Here is a 12,864-nt window from a genome sequence, read left to right as displayed (position 1 = left end):
TTTATATTTCAGTTTAAATTTTATTTGTGTGCGGAGCATAGTCGATACTTCCACATCCAACTTTTACAGTTTTTAGGCACGCTCTCATGTGAAGCATAGTCACCAGCACCTCCTTATTTTTTGTCATACCATGCAACATAATAATTAGCATTCTGCAATATTTACATTAGGAACACTATGTCACATCCTGCTCGTCTTCAATCTATGGGAGCTCAAGGATAGCAGATTATGTCATTATTTCGTTCCAAAATATATCTAAACATACATTGAACATTCTGTAACCTGTAAGGCGATGTGAAGCCATGTGTATGTTAAGGAACGTCTGCAAAAGTACCTAAAGGTGCGTTTTCAAGGAAAGAAAAATTTCAGGCACATATCGAGCGCATTTCTGCCTGTGCCTGAAAAAATCCTATACTTGCGGAAAATTGCCAGGCATAACTTTGCTCCATAAAGGTTTCTCCAACAATTTTTAGCCGAGGTTCTGAGAGAGAAAGGGATGCATAACCGTTGTATGTTTTTTTAATATATCCTCAAGTCATGCTTTACGCAACAATTAAAGGGCGCCTTCTTTCAAGTGGTGCTCTATTGAAGAAGTATGCCTGAAGAAAACAGCTTAACTGTTGTGGCGATGACGAAGTGTTCATTATTCTGTAGGCTGGTAATCAGCACGAAATCAACGATTCTCATGGGAACCTTTTCTCTCACTCTGCCTTGTCATCCCTGGAGAAAAACGTTCGACGCCTAAGGTTTTGGGCCTTCCTTTTAGAGATTCCTCTCAGGCTTGATGGCCTACTATCTATAAGTGAAAAATTACTATGCCGACATCACATGGACGCGATTTTAAACTTCAGAAGTAATTTGTAGCATTAATATTTTTTCTTTTTGTGCCTTCTGCTAGTTATGCTCGAATGCTAAATTCAACTCGTTCCCTACTGATCGACATGAGAGAGAAGCGTTGGCAAGATTTTTCAATTGCATCCTGCTGGTTTTATTCTGTATCTCTTCATTCAATTTTCACTCCCGAAAGTGGCAGAAAAAAACATATATTTGCTTGTGTTATCAAAAAAGTAATAAACAGATGTTTCATTCTACTCGTCTATCATATGGCGCCCATGTTAGCTCATATCTCAATTTTACGTATGGAAAGTCAGTAAAACTTTGAAAACACTGACAAAAACTTTCAGCATATTTAGTCGTATGAAAAGAGCTGTTATGACGGTACTAAAGATTGCAATCGCGCTGCTTCTGGCATTGCGAACAGTTGTGAAAATTGAATTTACATTTTTCCTCACCGAAATACATGATTACAGAAATGGTCTTTTCCAATCTTTACATGGTGCTAACTTGCAGAAAGACAGAAAGAGGATGACATCGACAGCATCCGTGGGCTAACAACTGATCGTTTTATTCTCAATGCTTCCTGATGAGCAGAGGCAGATAGACGGCGTTAAAAGATGCTCAGCACAAGAACCAAACTAAAAAAATTAAGACAAAAACCACAGAAGCCGCACTTGGAGCAGACGAAGAAAAGAACGGCGGGTGAAAATAAAATCGTCAGAGCTAAAGGCCAACTAAACACACAAAGTAAAGGAAAATTGAACATGATGTATTCCATATCAATCCAAAAATATACATAATTGTCCAGCGCCCCACACCCATGTAGTTCCTTTAGGGGTAAGTTCTCTCAACGCATTGTTTTTAACCAATTTCTTTGAACGCAGTGGGCGTCCCAATTGCTTTCCATTAGTCTCTTCAACCTCATAGTTCTCCGCGTGTAGCACGTGGTACAGCGTGCAGAAATGTGAACAAATATCAATTTGCTTCTCCAGAAGTGTATCAAAAGTAATCGCAATTGCAGACAGGAGCTTTTACAACCTATTTAGGCAAGCAGAAGCGAGGTGTCAGCTGCCAGTGATGCAGGAGGCCTGCTAAATGTTAATTTCGTGCGAAAGTTTATCCTAGCGCCAGAGCAGCATAAAATGTTTGTGGCCGTAATATTTTATTCACCGGCGATGGACTGCATTAAATTTTTTTTTGGTTTACCGCATGCGTCTGCTTATTTGACAGTTTTTTCGTACTAAGGAATTTGAAGTCACGATAATTGGGTGAATTAAATTTTTCTCTCATGACCAATTTGGTGATGAATCTCGGAGTGTTTTTACATTCTTCAAATCAAGAGGCCACTAGTGATGAAATCCTCGGTCTTCAGAACTTTTATCTGATGCTTTCAACGCCTAGGCATTACAGGATTAATCAGCAGACATGGTAGTGTCGTTGACCATGTAAAAAACCACTCTGACCTACGAAAAAGTCCTACCACCACTGTGGCGGCTCATTCTAAAAGGAGCGTGGTTAATGTATATAAATTGTGGTTACAAACGCTGGTGACGTCTTCCAGTGATAGCCAAATGTTCTGAGGCGCCATACAGCCGCTCTATCAGCCGCGCGATGTGGTTGCTGGGAATACAGTTCGAAACAGAGATATTAAAGCGCTGTCTGTTAGTGAGTAGTTGGACATGTTTGTGCTGACCGCGTTCGTGCTGTCTGCACTTCATGTCCATATTCACGTGATGGCCAGCGTGCTGCAAGCAGACGCAGTAGAGGAGAAAAATGTGCAGGAGAAGGTGGGCGAGAGAGGCAAAGATGGGTTTCCCTTCACATGTTACGGCGGTAGCATCGCCAGCAAGAAGAATAGATTAGCCGGGGACGGCCCTTCTGAAAATGTGGCTCGATGTAATTCGAAAAGGCCAGACAGCACATTGCCGTGACCGCACACGATGACGGAGGAACGACCTTGTTGTACGTGCTCATGAAGTGGGCAGAAAGCGTGGCCGGCAATAAGATCTTGAAATATTATTACGTGAAACACCATAGAAGGGACACCAGCAAGAACACCGTTTGTGAGCGCGCTCGTGAGAACGAAGCAGCTATGATCAATTGGCAAGGAAATCTTAACGTCGCTGCTGGGGTGCCTCGGCGTAATTTTCACGTTACACCGTTGAGAATCTCTTGTTTCGATCGCGAAACACTATGATTTTAGTAGGAAAAAGTTTTGCTCGCCATGTACTGCCTCTATGCGGGCTGACGCAGGGCCTCTAAACGTGACCCGCGAAGGTGCTGCTCAAGATTTCTGTGCGTCAGTTCTGCGTCAACAGCTTCATTTTAGCTTGGTTGGTCTGCGACGGACTGCACCCAGTTTAAGGAATAACTACGATTAACCACCGAAAATTTCAAAACTTTTACAGTCAAGCGGCGTCAAGCCCCGCTTAGTACTCAAATTGAATCATTTTATGTCCTCCTAGAAATTTTTTTTGCTTGCTAAAGTCGGACGTGATTCCCCTCTTATTCAACATTGGTTTCGGCTTACGGTTTCGTGTTTGGTTTCAGGTTGAACGTGGTCTCTGCTTTAGAACATCCTTCGACTGGTATTCCCCATAACTGGAGATTAAAGTACTTAATGCTTAAGAAACGCTGGCACGGCTCAGGAGAGTTTAACATCTGGGTATCTCCGGTCTTCGTAGGAAAACGCTTACCAGGAAACAGCTGCAATGGCCCCACGTAGGATACGGTGACCAATGGCGTCGAAGAAGTAGTAGGCGATTGCCAGTTTCTCCACTAAGAGCCGATCGAGTCTGCAGCCATTGGGATTACATTTGTGGTTCCAAAGAATTTTCGAGAAAATTTTCACAGGGTCGTCATAACAGATACCAATGCGCCTCACCGTGAGACAAGTATTCGATAGTACTCTAGAGTCATGCATCTAAGCAGCTGTTTAGAGCTTCCACGTTTACGCCGTCACGCAATGCGGATCGCTGCCATATGCAGAATGCTTCTTATTGCAACGAATGTGAAAAGTCTCTTTTAGCTTGTGGCCTAATACAAAACAGGCCGAATTTCTTCTTATCTTATTTCTTGCGCGAACTACGAACCTAAGTTAAAGAAACATTTCGGCTTTTAGCCGACGTTATGCGGCTAATTGATGTGTTCAAAGTAATAACACTCATTGTAGAAAAGTCGAGACCTATTTATTACCTTGCCTGGCGATCATGTATATAAACATGTGCTCCTTTAGTTTTTGTTTCTTCGTAGAAAGAGGTGACGTGTTGGAGGCCATGCTGTCTCCATTTTATTCCGATCTTTTTTTCTGAATTTTCTTCGGAGACACAGGAAGCTGCGTCCAGTGTACACCGTGTACTACGGGTCGGCAGTGTGGAACGAGCAAAAGCCGACGAGAGTGATCCGCGCCGTGCGACACCCCGGCTGCCGCTCATTCGGCCAAGGCAGGCGCTTGGTCAACGACGTGGCGGTGCTCGAGACTGAGCAGGAGTTTCCTGCCAGGCTAGACGCGGTATCCCTGCCGCAGAACCTCGGAAACATCTCGGGACGTGTGGTCGAGACAGCAGGATGGGGCAACACTGACGAAGAAGGTGAGTGTGCTGCACGGGCTTGGATTGAGTCTTCGCCCTACTGTAATGCTCTCATTCGCTAACACGTTAACACTGCAGAGAGGTAATACACCAAAAGTGGCTGTGGATAAAAAAGTTGCCAGTCGGTTTTTACTGACCGAAGTTCTGGCTCCATGCCATGCATTACCAAATGAGTAAACAAACTTGTAATTCTTCCTGGAGATTTCAATATCGACATTTTAATAACTGACAAAGTAGGCGTAAGAGAATACTTCACGTTGATGGCTAGTTTTGGTTTGGATAATAAAATTCAGGGCTACACGCAAGAATTTATTGGCAATAGATTTTAATACAGGGATGCATTGACCATATCAGTACAACCGTGATGGAGCAGGAGACGTTGGGCTGTATTATCAAAGGAAAGTTGCTGATCATTACTTATTTCTCTTGCGATGCTAAAAGAAAGTAAAATAGTGGCGCAGGAGCAACCTGCGGATAAGCTTGTGATTAATAATGGCAATGTAGATAAACTAATTAGGTCGTTTGACTGGAATTCGCTCTTACAACACAATCACTTAGGTGCTTATGAACTCCTTGCTGAGCAACTAAAATCAATTTATAACGCCTTAAAACCTAACTTCAGGATGAAACGTAGAAATAAGGCAAGTCCTTGCATTAACTAGAAAATTATTGAGTTATCCTCTATTAAAAGTAAACTTTTAAGAAGGTGCAATGAGCTAAACGCAGAATACTGAATCAACTATGCGATGTTTACTGAAATCCAGGCAGCTGCGGAATAAAATGGCAGTGAAAATACGACTGACGAAAAAAACGGTACCAACTAAATCAATTTTCGACATCCGATAAGGATGTTACAAAAACATGGAACTTAGTGCAGAACACTACAAGAAATCCACCCACGAAAAGCATTGATGATGTCTTAGGACAAGCATTTCCAGATAAAAACAGCGTCGACTTGGCCACTAAATACAATAAGCACTTTATAGAATCTGTTTCCTTTTTGTATAAACAGGGAACGTCCACGAGAAAAGTTACTGCTACCCCTTCGAACATCAATTCAGCTTTCATGCCTACTGTTACTAAGCTAGAATTATGGAACGTATTGAAAACAATGTTAATCACAAAATCTTCAGGGTATGATAGCTTTAGGATGAGGGATATCATAGTGCATTTTGAGAGATTGAAAACCATATTACTTTATATTATCAATGGAACTTTCACAACCGGACACATTCATAGGTACAGGAGAATAAGTTTAATAATAAAATTGCGCAACAAAGGCTCCAAAAGACCTTTTAATAATTACAGGCCAATTACGGTCTTGTCCGCAATCACTTGCATCACGGAGAAAATTGTACATGCTAGCATGACGTCCTTTTGTGTTAAGTACCTTCTACTAAATGCCGCCCAGTATGGTTTCCGCATAGGCAAAATTACCATAATCCTACAACAAGATTTTCATGATTTAATCTGTAAACAAATAGATAAAATGAGCATTGTCCTTACACTCTTTATTGATTTGCAAAAAGCTTTTGATACTATTAACCACAATTTATTATTAGCTAGACTCGATCATTTCGGTTTCAGAAGTCCTTACATGCCTTTTTTGAGAGCTATTTTACTAATCGAGAACAATGTGTTCGAATAGGCGAATCATATAGTACAATGATACGCGTTTCAACGGGTGTTGCTCAGAGCTCAGTTTTAGGACCCGCTATAATATAATATTTACGTCAATGATATGACCAATCTTCCTTTAAACTCGCAGCTTTTTATATATGCAGGCGACACTACTCTGGTGATACCAAGTAAAACTTATGTAGAAGCATCCGGCAGGATGCAACGGGATGTTCATTTTTGGACGGAATGGTTCAATGTTAATCAGAGTTACACTAATATCTCAAAATCCTGCCTTCCTTGTTTTCATGGTCCATACAAACAACTTCGAACATTTCCTAATATATATATCTTCATGATAGGAACTGTGCATGCTGCACATGCAACCTTTGGAACATAAATCGAGTTTCAAGTATCCTTGAATGACGAAACTCTGTCATGGAACTTTCATATCAAGAGCTAGCCTCACGTTTGCGCCAGGTGTGTGTTTATATTGCCACACTGCTGACATTCTGCCGGCGCCACCTAGTGGCCGAACCTGTCTCCCAGCGCGTGGCCGAACGTCTTCTTTGTCTTGTTTGAGCGCGGCTGTTCGGCAAGCCTCGCCCCAGTAAACGGCTGTGCTTCCCTCGTCCTGCTACTTTTTTCGCTGACATTTGGTGGTGTTGCTGGGTGTCCATCCCATGTACGCTGACGCCGACGATATCTTTGACGCTTCTCCCCGACGCGCCGACGCCACATCTGTCCACAAAGCAAGCCGTCGCCTGCGAGGCCTGCAATCCGAGTTTGAGCCACTGACAAGGCCTTTGCGAGCTATGACTTCCATCACTGGCAGCCGGACAGGTCAGTACTCCGGCAGTGCCCCGCCGTTGGTCGTCGTCGCACCACGGTCGCCACCATCCTTCCACGGCGATCGGTTCGAGGATGTTGAAGACTGGTTGGCCAGTTTAACCGTGCTGCTGCATTCAACCAATTGAACGAAGAGCGAAAGCTGATGAATGTATTTCGCACTCCAAAACTCGGCGAAAACGTGGTTCGAGAACCACGAGGCTTTCTTCTCCAACTGGGCAGCTTTTCGCCGTGTGTTGCTCGCCACATTAAGCTCGAGCGAGCGAAAGTAAAATGCTGAAATTGCTTTCCGCTCCAGGCCGCAGCAATCCAACGAGAGCGTGGCCATGTTTATAGAGGACATGACAGGCCTCTTCAATCGGGCCGACTCGGCCACGCCCGAAGCTAGAAAGGTGCGGCACCTTATGCGTACGGTAAAGGACCAGCTGTTTGCTGGCCTCATGCGCGACCCTCCGAGAGCCGTCGCCGCCTTCGCCGAGGAAGCTACGAGCATGGAAAGTTCATTGCAGGAACTGAGCGCCCAATACGGCTGTCAGGCAAATGTAGCGGCCACTCACTACTGCATGTCCTTGCCAGCCCCCGGGGATGAGGCGTTGGGAGACCTTCTGCGGAGCATTGTCCGCGAAGAACTGCGACACCTCCACTTGAATGCTCCGTCGGCAAGCATACCTTCTACAGGCGATGTCCTCCGTGACGAAATCCGGCGAGCGGTGCAGGCCACCACCAGCACCACTATCATAGCCGCACGTGATGTCTGATAGCGATGCCCTGCGCCGACCTGCCCCCACGCCGCAAGCGTTTCGCCTCGTTGCTGGACCACGACCACCCCATCGTTACCTGCGTCCCGTTGATCAGCAGCAGGACCTGTGCCGTCCTTTCACAAAGCGAACGTGTGGCAAACGTCCAACAATCGCCCGCCCTGCTACCACTGTGGGGAGCCCGGCCATATTCTGCGGGATTGCCCGTACCGGCGGATGGGTTTGAGAGGATTCCCATCGGACGCACCTCGGCCGCGCTATGGTGAAAGACCGCGGGACATAGAGGAGTACCTATCCGCTCAGGTACTGCCCCCGACCTCACAGCGGCGCCAATCGCGATTGCCATCCCCGAGGCGCTTTGCTTCGCCCAGTCGGCCATCATCCTCTGGTCAGTTCAGAGGCACGTCCCCTCGCCGGGAAAACTGAAGACGGCGTTCTTCGGGGCTAGGGCCGCCGCCGCTGCACAGAGTCAACAGCCTCTATCGGACGATTCGACGCGACGGCCCGAGCGGCGACGACCCGATCCGACGAACTCACCGACGTGCTGCGAACGATTAGTTTCTGCCGACATTTTAGCAACCGCCGATAGTCATGAAGTGACCGCACTCGTAAATACCGGCGCTGTTTTTTTTTTTTGTGGTGAGCAGTCAGCTCGCGGCGACTCTCCGTAAGGTTCTGACACCTTGGTGTGGACCCGTGATTCGTACCGCCGGTGGCCATGTAGTGACGCCGATCGGCGTCTGCACCTGTCGCATCCAGATCCGCGGTCATACCTTCACTGGTTTCTTTGCCGTATTACGTGACTGTTCAAAAGATCTCATTCTGGGCATGGATCTCCTTCCAGACTATGGTGCGGTCATCGACCTTAGGGAGCTCATGGTATCTTTTTCCGCCCAGCGAGCCGTTGACATCAACACCGAGCCCAGCAGAGTAATGTTAAGCGTATGTGAATACCACATAACAATCCCTCAGCGAGCCAGCAAGTTCGTCACAGTCGAGTGTAATGACAGCACCGGCACTATTGGCATCACTGAAGTGAACATGTCGCTGTTCCTCGCTCAGCAAGTTTGTGTAGCTCGAGGCCTAATAGAACTTGCCAACGGCCGCAACGACATTTTAGTCACCAAATTTACTCGTGAACTGCAACATTTAACGAATACAGCGGCCGTCGCTTATTTTGATGAGCTTGGAGAGTGTACCAGGCAGTGCTCTTTGTCCACCACATCAGAGCATGACGAGGTAACGGCTACAGCCATTCCGACCGACTTAAACCCGCATCTATTGGCCAGTCAGAAACGCTGCGTGGAAAACCTCATCTATTTGTTCCGCGACTGTTTTGCATCAACTGCCAAGGTGCGACAGGCGCCGCTTACAAAGCACCAAATTATCGTTGCCGACGACCAAAGACCACTATGCTAGCGCTCTTATCGGGTGTCTTCAAAAGAATGTGACGCCATCCGCCGCCAAGTTACACAAATGCTCCAGAATGACGTCATAGAACCGTCCACGAGCCCCTGGGCATCGCTTGTTGTCCTCGTCACGAAGAAAGATGGCATCCTCAGGTTCTGCGTGGATGACAGACGGCTCAATAACGTCACGAAAAAGGATGTGTATTCTCGGCCACGCATTGATGACTCCCTAGACCGCCAGCGCCATGCCCCCTACTTTTCGTCCCTTGACCTGCGCAGTGGGTACTGCCAAATAGAGGTCGGCGAACGCGACCGAGAGAAGACCGCCTTTATTACTCCTGACGTTTTGTACGAGTTTAAGGTGTTCCCTTTTGGCTTGTGCTCGGCCCCTGCCACATTCCAACGAATGATGGACACCGTGCTCTCTGGCCTAAAGTGGCAGTCGTGCCTCGTATATCTCGACGATGTCGTGATCTTCTCTGACACGTTCGATGAGCATCTTAAACATTTGCGTGCTGTTTTCAAGGCCATACGTACCGCTGGTCTCTATCTGACGCCCGAAAAATGTCACTTTGCGTTTCATGAGTTAGTTTCTTGGTGACATTGTCAGCGCTCGAGGTGTTATTCGAAACCCTGAAAAGACGACCGCCGTAGCTGCCTTGCCCAAGCCTACAGACAAACGGAGCCTGCGTCGTTTCTTGGGCCTCTGCGCGTACTATCGCCGGTTTACTGCGCAGCCGTTTACTGGGGAGAGGCTTGCCGAACAGCAGCGCTCATTCAAGGCAAAGAAGACGTTCGGCTACCAAGTGGCGGCGGCAGAATGTCAGCAGTGTGGCAATATGTATGCCCTAAGATCTATATGCAATATGTCGGTAAGAAAAATGGTCTATAAAGGGCGAGGAGAGTCCATATTGCGATATGAAAAAACAAATCACGCACCGCATCATTATATAAACGAAATATTTTAAGCCGCATACTGTACAGAATGCAGCTAATCTCTCCTACGGAAACAACTATCATGATAAAACAGTAATAGCCAGTATGGAGCATTTTGAGATGCTATCTGTACACAAGCAATGTATTTTTTTGCATATGGCACAAAAATATCTTCCACAGCTCCTTTAAAATCGACAATATTAAACCACAGCCTCTCCGTAAGTTGGAAAAATACGTCGTGCCACGCATCTTAACTAGTTATGAAAAAAACAGTCATTCTGTTCCTTATTACTTCTATAAGATAAAAACGGCCTCGAGCATTAACAAATTAAAACCGCTTAACAAATTTCTTCCATTGTGGTTGAATAATAATACTGAGTGACAAATTTTAAACCTTTTTTTGCAATGTTCTTGGCGTTGTCATTTCGTGTATGAAAGTGATAACGGTGGCATACTTTCTTGTACTGCACGTTTCTTGTGCATTGCTTCGCCTTGCATCGCAGAAGCAGTTTCTGAGTCTGTATGTGGTTCGTGCTCTTGTTGTGCTTTTGTTTTTGTATTTTATTCACTGCTGAGTCATGTACTTCACACCCCGTCTGCCCAGCCACGCACACAAGCGGAAACAATTAAACGGGCTGGAGCATGTACTTACGAATTGAAGTGAATAAAAGATAATATTATTATTATTAACTAGCTGAATAATTACGCAGAGAGTGTTCCTCATGGTTTCCTTTAGTTTTTTGTGGTCGTGGAATTTTAACACAAGCTCGTTTGCCGCCGTGCTCACCTTATGTGGTTCTTCAAGTCTCGTGAACAGGATTCGTGAACAGCGCCCTTAGGTAACAATACCTAATAGGGAGACAAGTTCGAAAAAAAGAGCCACTATGCAGGCATAGAAGTATTGCGACATCATAAGAGCAGAGGTCAAGGTGTTTTCAGCCAATAAAATTTTCCTTTGTTCTTAGAGTTCTCGCTGCACGGATAAGTGCTTACGGAGCTTATTGCGTGCAGACAGCGCGGCCTTCTAGCGCAAGCCGTTGAAATCAATTTAGCTACTATGTTTATTCATTTCGCAAGCTTTTCTAAGACATCACAAGCTTGCAGCTAATAATCCTCAAATTTTAGCTTTACTACTTCAATTTGCATAGAAAAAATTGAAGGCGACATTTAAGCTCTGCCTTAAGGATATGTTGCGGTAGCTTAATTGTTTAATGCTCATATATCGAGAATTGATCCTTTTCTACGGAGCATTATCATATCCCTTGGAGGCATCACCCCTCTCCCGGCGGAGTGGACCAGCGGTTAAGGGATGCGCCACTGATCTGCAATGGCAGGTGCTGTCGCTGGTGTGGTTTGTGCAACCTAGGTTTATCTTTCGAGGAACCTGTCACGGCATATCAATAATTTAAATGCCACCTGCCACGGTAAGCAATTTTCTCGTTATGCGATGGGCAGGTTGTGCTGACGTCGCAAGGTTACGGAGGTGTCCCTCCTGCCTCCTAGGTTGCTTCTCTGAAGATTTTTGCACATTTTTCGCTCACGGGTAGCGATGGCGACGCCGGATTTTATGAGACACGAGCTCCTTAACGCTCTCACGTTAATATGTGCATGCTCAAACGAGCGCCCTACGTCACCTGTCAGCTCTTTTTCATTCCAGAATCTTCATCGCATAGCTCGAGACCGCAGATGTTTGGGGTGGGGGATTAATAGTGGTTGGCTATGAACGCCTCGCACGCTTAACCCCAACGGACCCCATGTCTCGTTACGCCGCCAGTGCGGCCCAACCCATTCTTCATAGGTCCGAATTCAGATCGCGCCGTGATGCCAAAGACTATTCTCCAGGAGGGCTGTCCTAAAAGAGGTGACGTAGCGTGCGGGATCCCTCGTGCCTGCAGGCCAAATACCTCAATGATGCGCGTACTTCTGGAGAGTACAGATGTGGTCTGCTTGCTCTGTCGCGTGGTTTTGAGGCCAGGGTAGTGACATCGGGCGATGACGTTGTCTTTGCGAGCGAATCCTCATCGTGCTCGCTTGATGAATACCTGGCCACCTCGTGCCATATTGAGGGGAACGGGGCCATCGCATTTCAGCGCCTTGGAGAGAAGCTCGTTTCGTCTTCATTGGCAGCGGCGTCGCTGACACTCATCAGGATCTTTCGGGAGCGTCATCGGCGCCGTATGTCCCGAAGTTAGAAACGGTGCAGTGATGCCTCACACGCCAACTCCTGTGCTTGCTCATTTCCAATGTGCCCCCCTTGTTCCGGCCAAGAGCATATTGTTACAGTCCGTACCAAATCTCTCTGTAGAGCCTCAAGGATGATTTTGACGTGGTGCGCAACGCGATGTCTTTTTGGTGGATACGGGAGGCATCTGAGGTGTTTGGCGCTGTTTGTCAGCTTGTGAATCTGCTGGTAAAACCGTTCAGGATGATGGGCGATGACTTGTCTTGCCAAGCGCAATCCATCCTGGATGTACTGAAGCTCGAACTTTGTCTCATCGAGATCGGTGTGGAGGTAAAGGCCCTGGTGCGCTTCTTTCTGATGTGGTCAGACATCGCAGCCAGGGGCGCGCTGTTGGCCGCCGGTGAGAACAACGAATTAAAACACAGATGAAATATCGTAATGTCTGCTTTTTTGCTCCATTTTAGCATCGTTCTCACGTGTTCTTTTGAGCCTATTGCCACTATAGTGGCGTTAGAAGTATTGCGGTCCATGTAGGCCGCCGCGATGACTCAGTCGTTATGGCACTCGGCTGCTGATTCGAAAAACGCGGAATCCATTCCTGCCGCGAGGCTTTAATTTTGATGGAGGCGAAATTCTTGAGGCCCGGATGCTGTGCGATGTCAGCGCACATTAAAGAACACCACGTG

At 46.4% G+C, this 12,864-nt stretch overlaps 1 protein-coding gene across 1 annotated transcript in view; it reads left to right on the top strand.

The window, feature by feature from the left end:
- Positions 1 to 12,864, top strand: part of LOC144122983 (chymase-like) — a 239,161-nt gene that overhangs the window by 210,505 nt on the left and 15,792 nt on the right. The window contains exon 7 of the mRNA XM_077655918.1: positions 4,168 to 4,427. Within this exon, the coding sequence (XP_077512044.1) occupies positions 4,168 to 4,427 (260 nt within the window). The remainder of the gene's footprint in view (positions 1 to 4,167; positions 4,428 to 12,864) is intronic.

The sequence above is a fragment of the Amblyomma americanum genome, chromosome 3 (assembly GCF_052857255.1).
Source record: "Amblyomma americanum isolate KBUSLIRL-KWMA chromosome 3, ASM5285725v1, whole genome shotgun sequence".
NCBI classification, from domain to species: domain Eukaryota; kingdom Metazoa; phylum Arthropoda; class Arachnida; order Ixodida; family Ixodidae; genus Amblyomma; species Amblyomma americanum.
Note: the sequence above shows the minus strand (reverse complement) of the source record. Positions and strands in the feature narration are given on the sequence as shown.